Source organism: Myripristis murdjan, chromosome 6 (assembly GCF_902150065.1).
Source record: "Myripristis murdjan chromosome 6, fMyrMur1.1, whole genome shotgun sequence".
Taxonomy (NCBI): domain Eukaryota; kingdom Metazoa; phylum Chordata; class Actinopteri; order Holocentriformes; family Holocentridae; genus Myripristis; species Myripristis murdjan.
The window spans coordinates 17,990,119-18,005,873 of NC_043985.1; the positions used below are offsets into that span (position 1 = coordinate 17,990,119).

Below are 15,755 nucleotides of genomic sequence, written 5' to 3' on the forward strand. Positions count from 1 at the left end.
TTGTAGGTCCAGTAACAGCGTGTGGGTGCGACAGTGTGGAGCCACCAAGGGGCGTTTGTGTCCTGACCACGCAGAGACAGAGCTCTATGGTGGACAGAGTACATCAACAAAGGTACATAATGTTCATCATAATATCAGACAGGACACCATGGTACTAATAAAACACTTTTTTTCATTTGAGGCCAATTAGAGTGTTATTTGTCTCATCAAGACACATTTCTCATTGTGCAACTGAAGTAATTTTAGAAAATATTATTTCTCCCAATGCTCTTTCCAATACCTTTCCTCCATTATATCACCTATCACATTATTATTGTTGTGACTACTTTTCTCTAAGGGGACTCATCACCTGTGGTCAGTGCCGGTGCTATCTTTCCAGGATGTCACCTATCACTTCCGTGTTTCCCTGTCTGTGAGTAAACCTCGCATTTCAAGTACTAGGCAACATTAAAATACATGTCGAGTGAATCAAAGAATCTGGGATAAAATAGACGTTTTGGAAGAACGGTGCCTTGCTTAAAGCATTCATTCAGCATGTAAAATGGTTTTACTTAATTTACTCAGCATTTATTATAATATTCAGCTCCCATTTTGAATTACGACATTAAGATTTATGAATACTAACATCATCTCCCCGTTTCCACTGACAGAGCGAGGTGAGCTGTGCCGCTGAGGAAGCAACTGAACCGACCACGCCGTACTCTGACTACCACTTTCTTATTCGAAGCAGCTGCGCGTGAGAAGGAAGACGACGTGGCCCAGTGCCTTTAAAACACACTATATTTCTCCTTTATGGTCCAGTTTGTACACTGTTGTGATGGGATAGTGTTTCCTGCCCTCTTGAACTTCATTTTTAAAGAGACTCAGTACAAACTATGTACCACTGATCCCTCTTTATGCCTTTCCATTTATGAATTAAGATGTCTCCATTTGCTGTGGTCACTGGCCTATGAAACACTGTGTTTAAGTTTTATTCATTTTGTATCTCTGTAAGTGAATATCGCTTTGCAGGATGCCAGTTTGAGAGTCATTGTATAGATGACAACCGTATTGTGTAAATGTTAACCGCTATTGCAAAACAAGTAACATCCATAACTTTGTAGCCCACTTACTTATCACGATGTCTTCCCTACATAACACCAGACATAATCACCTTTTTATTCTTTTTAGAATAATGAAGTTCAAGTTTCCAAAAGAAGTGTGGGACAGGAAGATACTGCAGTGTACATGACGCTGCACATGCCTTTATTTCGCTCTGTTATCTTTCCAGTTTGCGTGCACACTGAAACCAGTATCAGCTGAAAACAAGAAAACACTTTTCAATAGTTTCACACACTGGAGAGAAGATCATTGGCCTCTGCTGCAGGCCTCAGTGAATGGTCGTCTCCCCGCATTCAGAATATACCTCAGTAGTGCACACTGGCAAATCCTGGAGCTCCACAGTCGTACATTGTGTCCCAGGCCGCTGCAGTCTGCTGGGCTGAATCACTCACTGTCTCCTCATAAGGCATCTGACTACACACTGTACAGAGGAGAGAATAATGTGTAGGATTTGTACCGCAACTGCTGCATCAAACGGTAAATCAAATTGTGACATAAAATAGTTACAAAAGCCCTCACTATCACTCCTAAACAAAGAGGTACTTTTGAAGATCCCTGCATCTTGTAATCATTTTAGTAGCAGATTCACTGGATGACCTGAGATAAGACTGGATATCAAATGACTGGAAGCAACGCACAGAAACTGTTGAAACACTGAACGCTCGTAGCATCTGATAGTGAAACTACTATGTCCAACACTGACAATATTTCAAGAACACTGGAATAGCTAACACTGTATGTTGCTAACTGGATGAGATGCTGGCGCTGCAAAATGGCTCATCATTTCAGGTGCATGCCCAATCATTTCTCTAAAGTGATGTATCTCAGAGTAGAGGCGGCGCAAACTATTGCTTGATTTTTACTGACCTGATCACAAAGCTGAGAGTTGTGCACACTTTGAAGAGAATCATGGATATTTTAATACACTGGACTGTTTCTGATATTCCTTTGAGTGTTTTTAAACTATTTACCTGTGCCTACACAAATACGAGTGTGCGGAGTGATAACAACATTGATTAATATAACAATACCTGAGCTGTGTAGTAGCCTGTTCTTTTCAATTGTCTTGTCTCGCTGTTTATTGCTATTGGCCTTCTCCACATGCACCCAAACACCATGCGATATTTTAATATGTTTCATGTTGAGTCCTTTTTTCCCGCTCCATATAGATGTTGATGTTTGCATTCAGAATGGAAACCCATGATGGTGAATCTCAAACACGAATCAGAATTACATTGGAAAAATAGGCTTCAGTCTAAATTTTATGGACTTCACCAAAATATGAAAACACTGTACATTGCTTTCAGTAGGATTATTATGACTTTAATGGGTACTTTGTACTGTTTTAGCTTATTTATAATACACCAGCTAGTATAATGAAACCACTGTAGCACTTTTTGCACTGTATATATGAACTGCTTTTGCTCTGTCCAGTGCTTAGAAACTGGTTTCAAACCCCCTGGTAGAACCGCATTAAATGTAACTGTATAGCTTAATTTTGTAACTCCTTTTTATCTGATGTGTTTTTATCATATTGTTTTTACAGTTCAGTTTTTGTTGTTGTTGTTGTTATTGTTGTTGTTGTTGTTGTTGTATTGTCAGTAATATGTTAACGTTTTGTTATGGAGCCCATTTCAGTTTCAATCAGATTATTAATGTATCATTGTATTGAAACACACACCACACACACACACATACACACACACACACACACACACACACACACACACACACACACACACACACACACACACACACACACACACACACACACACACACACTTTTCTGAGCATTTTGATTTTACTACTATGTGTCAAGTGATAAAGACAGACAAAACACAAAGTCACACTGAACATTTTAATATCACTACCCACTAGTTATACTTACTCGTGTCTTCCATCACCATTGTCTTCCTTGCTTGACTGTTTTTTAATTAGCCCACGTGATAATTACATTTTCAAAGTCATTTTTTTTTTGTCAAGAATATGCTGTAATAATATGAATGCATGCAGTAAATAAAGTTGTGATTGAATTATGAACGCGTTTGTGTGCAAGCAGAGCCCGTCTACGACCATATTAGAGATTCTCTGGTGCAAGTGCTAAAGACGTGAAAACAAACTGGTCGTTACGTCCGCTAGATGGCAGCCAACGTCAAGACGTCACGAGAACGTCACCGCTAAACCAGGAAGCAGTAGGCAGTACGTGGCCTTTTCCTCTTGCAGCTACAGGAGCAGGAGCAGCGCTTCATCACAAAAATGGTACAGTTACTGAATTATTTGTTGTTTATCGGGCTTTAAATTCAATGTACCACCACACGCCGTTTACTTGCTTATCCGTTTTCAGAATATCTTAATGAAAACTATTTTTGTTCCGTGCAAAATAGTTTTTTATCTATCAAAACTATGCTAAGTTAGCTAGCTACATTAGATATTCCACGATTTTTCATTCATTACCACAGCAATAAAATAGAAATGCCGTTCACCACACACTCATTTAGTTAAAAACTGTCTGCAAACAGTGACAAGTAAGTACCGTTATGTCTTTCAATTGCATAAATACATCGGTGACGTTAGAATAAGAGCACTGAGTTACAAGAGCAACATTATAGCCTGTAGCCTTCAGGTAGGAAACAAAACACCCCAGCAAAGTACTAATCTCATATTAGAGGAACTGTATGCAATATCTTGCTGTAACAATACAATGGGTATGGTCACATTTTGATTTACAACAATGATGTATGGACTAATGTATCAAGTTTTGTTCATACTGCACACACTAAAAACATTAGTATTGGTATCATTTAAAAATGTTGTTTATGTGGCACCAACATATTGATTCTTGTCACAATATGGTGTTTGCAACCGGCTTGCACCTGCCTCCTCTCTCTCCTCTGGCTGCAGGAACTCGAGGCCATGACCAGGTATACCAGCCCGGTGAACCCGGCTGTGTTCCCTCACCTCACCGTGGTCCTGCTGGCCATTGGGATGTTCTTCACTGCCTGGTTCTTTGTGTATCCTTCTGGTCTGGCCATAATTTGCATTAGAAACAGTCTGTAGAACTACGAGAGCAAGTAACCTGAGCAAAACAGCCTCCCTGAACGTCACCCAGTGGATGATTGATTGATTACTTGCTTGGTTTTGGCAACAGGTTTACAGATCTCAAGTAAAATGTAATCACGCTTATTTTTCATATCTACTTATGCCTGTTTTGGGGTCACAGAGGGATGGACTCTATCCCAGCATGCATCGGTTGAAAGGCAAAGAAACACATCAACGGATGGTTTAGACTTTCAGATTCACCTTCCTTCAGGATGTTTAAGGGAATCCAGGCAAACCACAGGGCCAAGAGTCATATGCAGTGTCTTCTTACTGTAAGTTGACGGTGTAAAAACACCCACTTTGCCACTTATTGCATTCTCATGGAACTGGAAGAGGAGTATAAGTAGGGATTTGGTGTCTTTCTCAAGGAAACGTTAGCAGGGCAGATGCTAGTGATACACCAGCACTATGAGAATAGACTTAAACACAATAAGTTACACTCAGGCAGGGGCAGAAATTAACAAGGGCTTGTGGCAAAAAATGGCCATAGATTTAGAAAATGAGGCTGCAAAAATTAGGAATAACTTTCCCCCTCCATTTTACTCTTCTTTGTTTTCTCATTTATTCACCTGTGGATGCAACTGGTGTCTTCTGTGTCCCACCATAGATGATAAATAGGAGCCTAATGGTTTGTGACATTTCCCCTTGCCCCCTGTTTATTGGCCTTTATGCAATGCAAATGTCATACCTTAGTGAAATTGCAGCTGAAAAGGATTAAAATACCCCAAAAGTCTGATGAAGGGGGTAAAAAATTGCTTCTGGGAAAAAAATAGAACTAATTTCCAACCCTGCTCAGAAGTGATGCATGATGATCGTTGAAAATTTGACCTTTGTTCTTCACAGTGAACAAGTCCTTAACTTTTTGTCAGCTATGAGGTGACGTCGACAAAATACACCAGGGACGTGTACAAAGAGCTGCTGATCTCTCTTGTGGCTTCACTCTTCATGGGTTTTGGTGTGCTATTCTTACTGCTTTGGGTTGGCATCTATGTATGAAGGTATGTCTACAGACTTTAGTGGAAAACTGTCATTTTCATTTACTGAAAAATTTGTTATTATAACATTTTTATTTTATTTTATTTTATTTTATTTTAATTTTGTTCCCACTCCTGTTTTTTCTAGTTTCAAGTGACCATGTGAAAGAAGACAAACATTCCAGTGGAGCAGATCACATCACATGCGACAGGAACTGGATTTTGGATTTGATTGGACTGCACTGACAATATTTTGGGATCATGTGGACTGGGTTCTTTTCACTAGTAAAGAGGAATTTATAAAACTTGTGGTGTGGTGTCTTGAAGGGATTGAGCCTAATTTATGTGACTGCTGATGTCATGGATTGTAGTGGTTATATGGAAATTTGATTTCTAGAAAGCAGATCTTAAAGTGTACAGCAACTCATCCTGTAAGCTGGTCAAAAGGTTATTTCAGACACACTGGAAACTATTTATGGGCGAGCATCTCACTGGTGGCGCCTTAAACCTCAATCCCAGATTAATACCTGCGGTTAAAAATAGAACAGTCTTGTCTTCAGGCTAATACTGAATACCCTAGAGATGAAGGATTAGATCAGGATTACTGGAGGATTATTCATTTAATAAAAAGCAGTGGGAACACAATTCAAAGATCCCAGCAGAACGATAAAGAATTAGATGCACATTAAATTGGAACTGGCCATTAAAATAACATTAACCATGTAAACAGTGCATCCCAGCCTTGCATAAGGCAAAGTAAAACATTTCATCCTTGTAAGAGGTTCAACAAAAAGATAAAAAAAAAAAAAACAAACAAACACTAACATTTAGGAAAAAATGAAAACTCAATTTTATTCTGTGTATTACAATAAAATAGACATATACCATTCCATGGCAAGTACATGTGGGGAAGTATGGCAACGCCTGCCTCTTAAACAACAGGTCTTCCTTGAACTTTCGACCCACTGTCAGCATGTTCAATTCAAACTTCCCCTTAAATGGATTTACGAAGGCCACATAGATTAACAGACTCAGTCCTGATTAATATAACACTATACATGCCTTAGCTGGCTCTTGCCACTGTAAATCATGTAACTGACTGCCTCCAGCCCAGGCAGAGCCAGTAGACACAAACTGTGGTCAAAGCCTCTCCTCAGCCTTTCTTCCCTGTAGCAGGGAGCATCAGCACCAGTTCACGCTGTTCCACATGCTCACCAGTGTGACACTTTGACTCACTGTCCAACTTGACTGGGGAAATGGAAGTAAAGGCATAATTTTTCCAGAGTCCAAATTTGGAAGAAGAGATGATGATCCTCCTTCCCATCTTCACTGACGAGCTCTGGCAAAGGCGTCCCGCAGCCAGAGAGAGTCCTCATAGAGCCTGGGGTCTCCCAGATACTCTGCTGTCCGTTTGTAGAAGTAATAGTACAAAACAGCCGCTGTGCAAACAAAAACAGGCATTTAACAACCACAACAGGACACCATATAGAAAAAAATGCTATTGTGGAATGTGTAAATGTAATCTCATCAAGCAGTTTACCTGTTCTCTGGAAAACGAAGAGGGCTTGAAGGCCATCTGTCCATACAAAACGGTTCGACTCCATCCATCTTAGGTTCTACAGAAAAAGAAATGAATACTTTTCAGGTATAGTTTATTTATAAAGGCCAGTATTATATACTGTTATTCTGTTGTATAACTTTTTTTTAGGTGCATTGTGATATTGATTTCACCAGGAATCTATTGGTGTGTAGTGCTTTTGAATTTACATCTATCTAAAAAGGTGTGATTTTAAATGCAACCATCTTGCATGGTGTGACTGAGAATTACCATGACCCAGCAGTGGAAGCAGATGCTGAGGGTCAAGTAGAGTGCGGAGAACATCAACAGAGCCCTGAATCGCTCCAGCAGGAGGGACACCAGGCCGACCTGGAACACGTAGGTGTTGAACATCATCAGCAGGATGATGATCACATTGAACAAGATGGCAATGTCCTGGATGCTGGAAGCACAATTTGGGATGGATTAATTTTGGAATACACCTTGCTTTTCTTGGCCAGTGTGATGAAGTGTGATGGGAAAGAAAGGGAATGACATCAGCCAGAGGTCAGGAGTATGCTGTGTGTACTTTATAGTACTCAAGTGTAAAGATAAATACATGGACAGAGAGTGGATGATAACATATATTAGGTACCATTTTCCAACAAAGACACTTGAGAGTCCTAAAGAAGTGCTCCAGTGGGGACTTATGAAAGTGAATTTGTTCTCTGGTTGGGAGAAAAAGAAATCCTCAGGCTCATGAATTTCCCTCTACTATCTCAATACTATGCACAGCACATTTTACACAGTAGTGGGATTTAAAATATTGAAGTGAACTTCCATGAAACAACAAAAATTACATTTTAGAGAGACTCAGGCACCACAAATGAGCAAATCTGAAAGGTGCAAATGAGTCAGTTTTGATCATTTTTAGTTATTTAGAATGTAAAAATGCAGGTCAGTTGCCATTTACAACTTCAAAGATAATATTTAACTTTAAAAATAGACATCCTCCTGAGGACTTGATTAAATATGGTTCTGGCAACTACTTTCAATTAGGGCTGGATAATATATCAGTACTATATCATTATTGTAAATAAATAAGACTAGCTATCGTCTGGGATTTTGGATATCTTAATATCATGATATGGCATAAGTGTTGTCTTTTCCTGATATTGACTGTTGCATTACAGTAAAAAGATGAAGTTTTTAAACTTCATGGAAAAAACTTAATGGACTGGTCTAGCTGTTCTATTATTTACTTCTACCTGTTAGTTCATCTTATCTTATATCAATATCAATATCAAAGTATTTGCTCAAAAATATGAGATTTTGTCCATATTGCCCTGCCCTACTTTCAATGTTTAACAAGACAAATATGTAATTACATAATTAAAGTATTACTACATTAAACATAAGTTGCCTTGATTTGCTGCTTTACACCCAACACATGGGAACCTACCAAGTTTAAATGAAAAACAATTTGCCCCAGATAGATGTATAGTGCAGCATAAACTAGAATACTGAAAAATCCCCAGAGTTGAGTGACTTACATGAAAAGCACAAGCTGGATGACAGGCGCTCCCCTCAGGAGTTCACTGAAAGCGTTGACAAAGAGGTCATAAGCCAACAGTGTCAGCTGGATCAGCAGCACTAGGGAGTAGTTGCCAGTCTGCAGCATGTTCAGAGGTGGGTCCTGTAACCACTAAGCTCTGCAAACAACTAACACAGTCTCTCCTCCTCTGGCTGCTTCTGTACTCTTTGCAGTGCAGGTACTTGATGGTAACACTAGCTTGTGTAGTGGGGATTCACCCCATACACATGTCAGTGTGAACCCACACTGTGTGGCAGGCTGTAGACAGACACTAGTCAGTCATCATTTCTCAAATTCAAAGGCTGGAGACTAACTTTGCATACATTGCTGTCCATCAGAGGTGTTCTTCACTCTAGTTGGTGCCTGTCAAATGTGCTGTGTTTGTTGTCGGGGAAACAGCATCTTGGTAATTGTAGTTGAGAGTCGCCAGATTTCAGCTGAGATTTGCCAGGTCTTTCCAAATGCTCCATGCTGACATCTCTCCGTAATGCCTCCTCCTCGTTTACTGTATGTCCTGTGAGGATGAAGAAGACGTTAATTCTGTTTTTTTTTTTTTTTTTTTTTTGAAAGATAAAAGATGCTACTTTTAGTGTCTGAGATGTACTCACATCAGCGGTCATGCCATGTGTTGGTATCAGCCCATACATTACACTGCACTCACTATCCATCCCTCCAAAGTCAGTTCCTCTCTGAATCTGCCCCTGAGAAACTGATGTGCACCTTTGCGTGTGTTGTGTGTTAGCCACCTAGCCAGCTAATGTTATAAAGTTAAGGGTGAGTGCGTAACGTCACTGGGCTGAGACTCTTACATAGGCAGGCATGGAAAGGTCAAGGAGGGGATTACAGATTAATTTCACGTAAGCAGACACCACCACCACCACTGTTTTTGTTGCTGTTTTGCAAGCATCTAATTAACGCGAGATATTTAGCGATGTGAGCTGTACTTGGAGGCAGATAGCGTAACCTCTCTGATTGAACATTGACAATCCTCTCCCACAGTTAAATCACGTTGCTTGGCACAGCCGGACGCAGTTTGCAACTTCGAGGAATTCACTCTGGCCAATCACGTTTGTCGCGTTATTCTCAACATTGACTAGTCGCAGACAATGCTAACTGTAGTGTAAATTAGCTTTCTAAAATAACATTTAGCCAGCGTCCTTTTACCGCGAGGGTGGTAATGTAAAGAGAACAATAAACCGTACAGCAGTAATACTAAAATAGCTTACCTGGAGCCAAAAAGACCAATCAAATAAAGACAAATCTTCTGTGTCAGTACCCCCGAAGTCGCATGTATTCCCAATTTGACCAGTAAACAAAGGCACTGTGAGGGATAGCTGGCGGTAACTTTTGCATTTCCGTGAATTCCATGGCAACGCGCCTTCTTGACGTAAAACCTCTACTAGCAGACCACTCCTAATGCATCACCCTCCTTAAACGAAGATAGCGTTTTGCGAGGTTTAAGAACTACGTCACATTTTAAATTTAATCGTCACTCAAATACGAACCGTCTCTAAATCTAACTGGGAGTAGCTGCTTCGTGAAAATCAAAAAAAAAAAAAAAAAAAAAAAAAAAAAGGCGAGGTGGATAATGTCTCCAGTGGTGGGCTACACTGGGATTTACGGTAGATCTTAAAAAATTACACTCCATACTGCCACCAAGTGGAGAGAGCTAGTATGTGATTGAATTAAACAGATCAAAGGTAGTGGCCACCTGTGTCCAGTCCACTGCAGGGGAGCGCACAAAGTCTCTACAACTTCGGTGAGTCCACCTTAGAGAGAGTCATGCGAGATATTGGAAATTACGACACGGCGTGGGTCAGCCTACTCTTTCTCTCTTGATGAATGACAAATTAATAACTTGTAGACTGTAAATTGTGGATTATGGTTCTCTCTTCTGTTTCTAACACATGTACCACAGAGTAGGGAGCGCTTCATTCTGTTGGCTGTCGTTTCCTTTCCTCTCTATATTTCCCCTGGTTGTATCTGAGTCAAACTTTTATTACTTTCGTAGGCCTATATTGTATCTCATCTTTATAGCATAACTTGTTTGTTAAAATTGCTGGTGTATCAACAAAGTTAACATACTGCTTTCAAGCCTGTTATTTGTTAACCTCTGTAAAGTCGGATACATTAATATAAATTAGCTGACGTTATATTGTCTCGAAATGTATCGCAGAAAGTCAGGACGACCTTGTATGGCTACTTCAGTTTTTAATCTAATGCTCTGTGTGCTGTGCTGTGGTAGATATATTACGAGAATCCACTTTTCCTCCCGTGAAAGCGGCTCCACCTTGCAGCACGCTCTGAGCCTGTAAAGCGGTGTGTTAGGTGTGTAAGTTTATTTGACCTTTGGTGTGGCTGTAGGCTATCTGGGACTCTGGCAGCTGGCTTGACACAGAAAACCCTTAACACACAGCCTGCAAATGTTTATAAAATTCCCTCATCTGTGATCTTAGCCTGTCTCCTGTGTTACAAGGTTTGAATATTCCAGAATCACCATTAACTTGCTGAGCTGTAGCCATTGACATTGTTTACTTATTATCTTAATACACTTTTTGAGCCAGTGGTTTAATGCTTCACTAGATAGTTCACAGTGGAAAGTAAGAGGAATAGAGAGAGAGAGAGAGAGAGAATTTGATGCAACAGAATTCATGAGGCTGAGTTGGATCCACAGCAATACAATATGTGAATGACATGCACTTTATTTACCAGAAAACTCTGAGTATTTGCACTTTTTTTTTTTTTTTAAACATTTGATGTGATTTATTGCAGTGAAGCCTTTAATCTGATAGTGTGTAACTTCTGACATGTGATTCCTGTGTGTCACTATATAAAGACCACTTGCTTTGGAGGATGGATTGTGTTTTTGCCGCTGTATGACAGCGGACAAATGGACATCCAGTGAGACACAGTGTCCAATTTGTCCCATAGTTCTTGGAGCAAAATCGTTAGCAGTTGTAGTAGTTTTGTCAGTGCAAACAATTGCAAATGTTTTATTTGCATCTCCTCTCTGCTGACTGTCTCCCCTCCCCTCCCAGTACACAGTGACTCTCCTCACATGACTTCATCCTGTTTCTTTTTACTCTATACATCCTGGTGCAGTGTCAAGCAGCAAAACAATTGATTGGACTTTTGTCTGTCTAAATCAACAGGGCAATAATTCACACCCTAGGCTGTATTATGCCTTTAACCCAAGGCATTCCAAAATATATGGAATTGGAGATAAGCAAATCAAGTATTTTCTCTGTTAGCAAACATCCAATAAGTTATAAAATGTCAGGGGGTCTGGATGTGTTCAACACCTGATCACAACAGCTGTAGATAATGTGTGCAGTCACAAGTCAGTTTGTTCCTCCTCATGTTTGACAAGGGAGGACCTGTGGACTTAGTGTCCCATGAATGTCTTACACAGTGCTAAGAGAAAAGATCCAAATTGTATTTCAAATTACTTTAAATGAGCAGTGAATCTCTTAAGGTTTAAGAAATATCAGTGTAAGCTGTGTGATGTAAAATAACAGGAACATAATAAAATATGCTTGTTCCCTGATTCTGCTCCAATGCCTTTTTACAGTGATGTCTAAGTGGCTGAATGATGGTGAAGTGCTGGTGGGGCAGGGCAGTGGTGAGGCTGTGGCAATTAGCCCCAGGCAGAGGGGCATCCCGGCCGGGAGTCCCAGGTCAGGGCGAAGACGTGGCCTGCTGGCGTCACCCAGCACCAGGGAATCAGCGCCAGGATCCCCGCAGCCAGAGACCATGGGCAAGGCCAGGGAGCTGTTTGTGCTGTGTGATAAAGAGGGGAAGGGATTCATCACAAAGCGGGATATGCAGGTGAGCAGCTAGTATGGTGTAATAACAGTAATTTAGACTGATAAGGAAGTCTTTAACTTTCCATGTTTTTGCTCCTCTTTTGTTTTTGTTAGAGACTACAAGGGGAGTTACCTCTGTCCCCTGAACAGCTGGAGAAAGTGTTTGAGAGTCTGGACCGAGAGAGCAATGGATTCCTCACCCCTGTTGAGTTTAACACAGGACTTGGTGAGTGTAGGCCGTGTTGATTTTATTCAATGCTGCACCGGTTTTGGACCGTGACCACTGTGCACACAGATTTCCATGGACACAGCCGTAGTGGCGATTCACAAATAGCTGCTGTCTCTGTGCTGCTCTCTGCCTGCGGCGTAGGGGAGGTGCTGGGGCTGGAGGAGACCACGGAGCAGAGTCACACTGAGGCAGAGGAGGATAAGGACCAGGTAGACTGGACCCAGGACCCCTGTGCGATCAGATTTGTAAACATACTGATGGAGCTTGGCACCGACAAACTCTTCAGAGAGTAAGACCACTTTAACATGTCCTGAAATTTCCTTGTTGGCTTCTGCAGTAGAATTTGACAAAGCAAATTCACTATACCAGCTGTACATTTAGGTCATGGCAGAAGGGTGAACATATTTTCTTAAAAATCTCAGGTACCAGACTTTTGTGGTATTTGTATTGTAAATCAGTGATTATATTTTATGCATTTAGTTAATGTTGTTATCTAGAACCACTTGCAATGTTATCCACAGATATTCATTATTATTATTATATATTATTATTCATGATTTTCAATTGAGATGAAAATGTAAGTGTCCACATGTCACAACTTATTTTGCAGTATGCTATTCTGTTGTAGCTGAAGGACAGTGAAGGTGAGACAGGTTAGAACAAGGTTAAATAAATGCATTTATAGAGGAAAAGGTAATGAAAATCAGTAAATGCCACATGATGTATTTAGTCAATATCATATAATAAAATCAGCAGGGCAAGAGAAGAAACAAGAGCAGCTTAAGGAAAGTGAAGATGCTTGTTGTTTTATTGAACGGTTCCCTTTCTCAGCTGTTACATGAATGTTGTGCTGTTAGTTTATCTGTTGTGTTGCTGTGCTGCAGTCAGTGGGAGCTCTGCACTCTGTGGTGTGAACTCCAGAGAGAGAGACCAGAGTTACTGGGTGTCCTGGAGGACATCCTGGCCCACACCGTGTCCCAGCTGCAGGACACCCTCAGAGAGAGAGACAGCCTGGAGCAGGCGCTGCGCAGGTTCATACCAACTTGCCTTCCTCACCACATTTTCTGCATGTGGAGTGCAATATGTTGTGCATTACTACAGCTTCCTTGATATAAGTCCAACTCTGAGCGCTCTGATCGCATAACGTGTCCTGTTTCATTCGATTTTACTTTTTGTTTGTTTTAGACGGGAGAGTGAACATGAGCAAGTTGTCCGATCCATGTATGAAGAAATGGAAAACCAAGTCAGAGAGGAGAGAGAGAAACGGCTCGCTCAGGTGAAGACACAATCCCAGTTTTATGCTATTTCAGAATAATTATCATAATTATCATTGTTTGATATTTTGATGTATGAAATATGACTCTTGTATTATTGCATTATTATTAGAATGCTAATATTTATGTGTGTTCCCATTGTCATTCATTTTTTACCTGATGAAGATCCAGTTCAGATCAAAAGGTTGCCTCTAATAAAATTTGTGGCTTGGAGCAGAGTTTCTTTTTCATTTACTGACACAGTTTTTTGTGGCCTTGCACCTGTTGCAATGTATACGTAATTGCTCTCTTTCTACTAGAATAATTATCATTAACATTACATTATTGTGAATTATTGTGAAATCAAGGACAGTATAAGACAGTGGGACAGAGGGCAGCAACTTCAGGAGGAGCTGAAAATGCGGGAACAAGAGCTGGAGACTTTCCTAACCAAGCAAAGAGAGGTAGGCATCACTATGCTATTTTTACTGTTTTTGAATGGTCCCTTAGTTCAATGAATGAGTCAAAGGGGCACGTTTTTATACCAAGCTGGAGAGCAGAATCCAGCTGCTGAGCTGTGAGCAGGCTGACATGAAGAAGCAGAACCAGCAGCTGCTGAGCCTCAACATGCAGCTGCAGGAACAGCTGGAGAGCAGCAGAGAGCAGCTGCAGGATGCTCTGGGCCAACTCAGCCTCATTCAGATCAACACCGCTCAGGAACAAATAGCCAGACAGAGGTGAGGGGATAATGCATCAGGAATGTGTTTCTGCAGGCAATCTCTTGGTGGTACGATGGAAATTATGAATTAATTTGGATTCTTATGTTTGTCTTGCATTAGAAATGTGATGAAGGTGTCCAGGAACATGCAAAAAGAAAAGGATAGTCTCTTGAGACAGCTGGAGCTTTTGAGGTAAAGTACATACACATCTAATACATATGTTTTCAGATTAGATGTAGTTTGACACTGTCCTATGCTTCCTCAGTTCTTGGTGGACAGATTGCACTAAGGGCAAGTGGAAAAATATATGTATATATATATATATATATATTTATTTATTTTTTGGCTGAACTGATCCATTGGTTTATTCATTAAAATGAAACAAGTATCCTCTCAAGACTTTCAGGGTCAAAACCTTGTGCCTGAATAGCAATGAAGTTAATTCCAGCATTCAGATTTCCCTATATTTCTTAATTTATGGCAGTATGACAGTGGCTCTAAACTATGTTGTCTTTTCATCAAAGGGATATGAACAAAAGGCTGCGAGATGAGAAGGATGCCCACCACTCCCAGAAGAGGGTTAGTCACAGACGCTCTGTCCTCTCTCCTCTCCCATTAACTTATTACCTCTCTGGAGAGCCTTGTACCCCGTGGACACAGCAGTTTTATCCAGGCTAACCATGCTGGCTTCATGCTTCACCTGGACAATTATTTATGAGGGCAGCTCTCACTGCTTGGTTATTGTTTGAAATGCTGATGATGTCCTTGCCACAGTTGTGGATTTTGCTGTGAAATATACTCTGTTTGCAGTAGATGAGGTCAATGAACTGAACAATTTTGTTGAATAGTATTTTGTTAATGTATTTTTGAAGGAAGTTAGTGTAATATGTTAGTTATACTTGGTGTTATTTATGTAGATTAACTTTAGTGTCAGTATTTTCACAATTTCACACTGTTTTTTTATTGCTCACACCTCTCACGAAGGAGTGCTGGTGCACGTCTGTCACCATCACCCATGACAATAACGTCATCTTGCCTGGAGGAAATTGATAAATATGGCATACTTACCAAGACATACCAAATATTATTTTGTAAGAAAGCTATATTCTGTGGCTATATATCATTCTTGCTCTTTGGATTCAAACTCACATCAACCTCTCTTGAACAAATATTTCACATTCCTGAACAAAAAATTGACAAAGAACACACAATATTCATTCAAGGAAAATATATAGCACAACGAACACCTGATGTTTATTTTTTGTACTTTTTTCTTGCATTACATTTTTCCACACTGTATCGCTGTTTAATGAACCTGATGTTTAACCACTTGGCAGCAGAATAAATATCATCACTGGACTGAGTTCTGGCTTTTTTACATGCATAACAAATCATTGTAACATGCTTGAAATAATAACCGTTATTACAGAGCAGATTACATTA

The 15,755-nt window shown here is 40.3% G+C and overlaps 4 protein-coding genes across 12 annotated transcripts in view; 3 read left to right on the forward strand and 1 right to left on the reverse strand.

Annotated features, from left to right (window-relative positions):
• Positions 1 to 3,141, forward strand: part of myrf (myelin regulatory factor) — a 25,238-nt gene extending 22,097 nt beyond the window's left edge. For all 6 annotated transcript variants that reach the window (XM_030053647.1, XM_030053643.1, XM_030053648.1 and 3 more), the window contains 3 exons: positions 7 to 112; positions 338 to 412; positions 651 to 3,141. In XM_030053647.1, the coding sequence (XP_029909507.1) occupies positions 7 to 112; positions 338 to 412; positions 651 to 740 (271 nt within the window). In that variant the 3' untranslated portion in view covers positions 741 to 3,141. The remainder of the gene's footprint in view (positions 1 to 6; positions 113 to 337; positions 413 to 650) is intronic.
• Positions 3,142 to 3,222: 81 nt separating this feature from the next.
• Positions 3,223 to 5,479, forward strand: tmem258 (transmembrane protein 258). The gene is made up of 4 exons (XM_030054402.1): positions 3,223 to 3,360; positions 4,003 to 4,112; positions 5,070 to 5,198; positions 5,323 to 5,479. Exons 1-3 carry the CDS (start codon positions 3,358 to 3,360, stop codon positions 5,194 to 5,196), a joined length of 240 nt encoding a protein of 79 aa, XP_029910262.1. The 5' UTR covers positions 3,223 to 3,357; the 3' UTR covers positions 5,197 to 5,198; positions 5,323 to 5,479.
• Positions 5,480 to 5,775: 296 nt separating this feature from the next.
• On the reverse strand, positions 5,776 to 9,678 carry tmem138 (transmembrane protein 138). 3 transcript variants are annotated; one of them, XM_030054400.1, is made up of 6 exons: positions 9,532 to 9,678; positions 8,620 to 8,819; positions 8,265 to 8,309; positions 7,003 to 7,174; positions 6,715 to 6,790; positions 5,776 to 6,613 (listed from the first exon to the last, which is right to left on the reverse strand). In XM_030054400.1, the coding sequence occupies exons 2-6, from the start codon at positions 8,628 to 8,630 to the stop codon at positions 6,501 to 6,503; spliced, it is 417 nt and encodes a 138-aa protein (XP_029910260.1). In that variant the 5' UTR covers positions 8,631 to 8,819; positions 9,532 to 9,678; the 3' UTR covers positions 5,776 to 6,500. The 3 variants fall into 3 exon arrangements, with proteins under 3 accessions (XP_029910260.1, XP_029910258.1, XP_029910259.1); XM_030054398.1 differs by having other exon boundaries at positions 8,265 to 8,819; XM_030054399.1 differs by lacking the exon at positions 9,532 to 9,678 and adding an exon at positions 8,914 to 9,322 and having other exon boundaries at positions 8,265 to 8,819.
• On the forward strand, positions 9,114 to 15,665 carry cracr2b (calcium release activated channel regulator 2B). Of its 2 annotated transcripts, none has more exons than XM_030054396.1 (10): positions 9,114 to 9,162; positions 11,877 to 12,133; positions 12,226 to 12,337; positions 12,482 to 12,629; positions 13,225 to 13,371; positions 13,526 to 13,616; positions 13,962 to 14,057; positions 14,143 to 14,330; positions 14,433 to 14,504; positions 14,837 to 15,665. In XM_030054396.1, exons 2-10 carry the CDS (start codon positions 11,879 to 11,881, stop codon positions 14,988 to 14,990), a joined length of 1,263 nt encoding a protein of 420 aa, XP_029910256.1. In that variant the 5' UTR covers positions 9,114 to 9,162; positions 11,877 to 11,878; the 3' UTR covers positions 14,991 to 15,665. The 2 variants fall into 2 exon arrangements, with proteins under 2 accessions (XP_029910256.1, XP_029910257.1); XM_030054397.1 differs by lacking the exon at positions 9,114 to 9,162 and adding an exon at positions 9,960 to 10,064.
• The last annotated feature ends 90 nt before the right edge of the window (positions 15,666 to 15,755 follow it).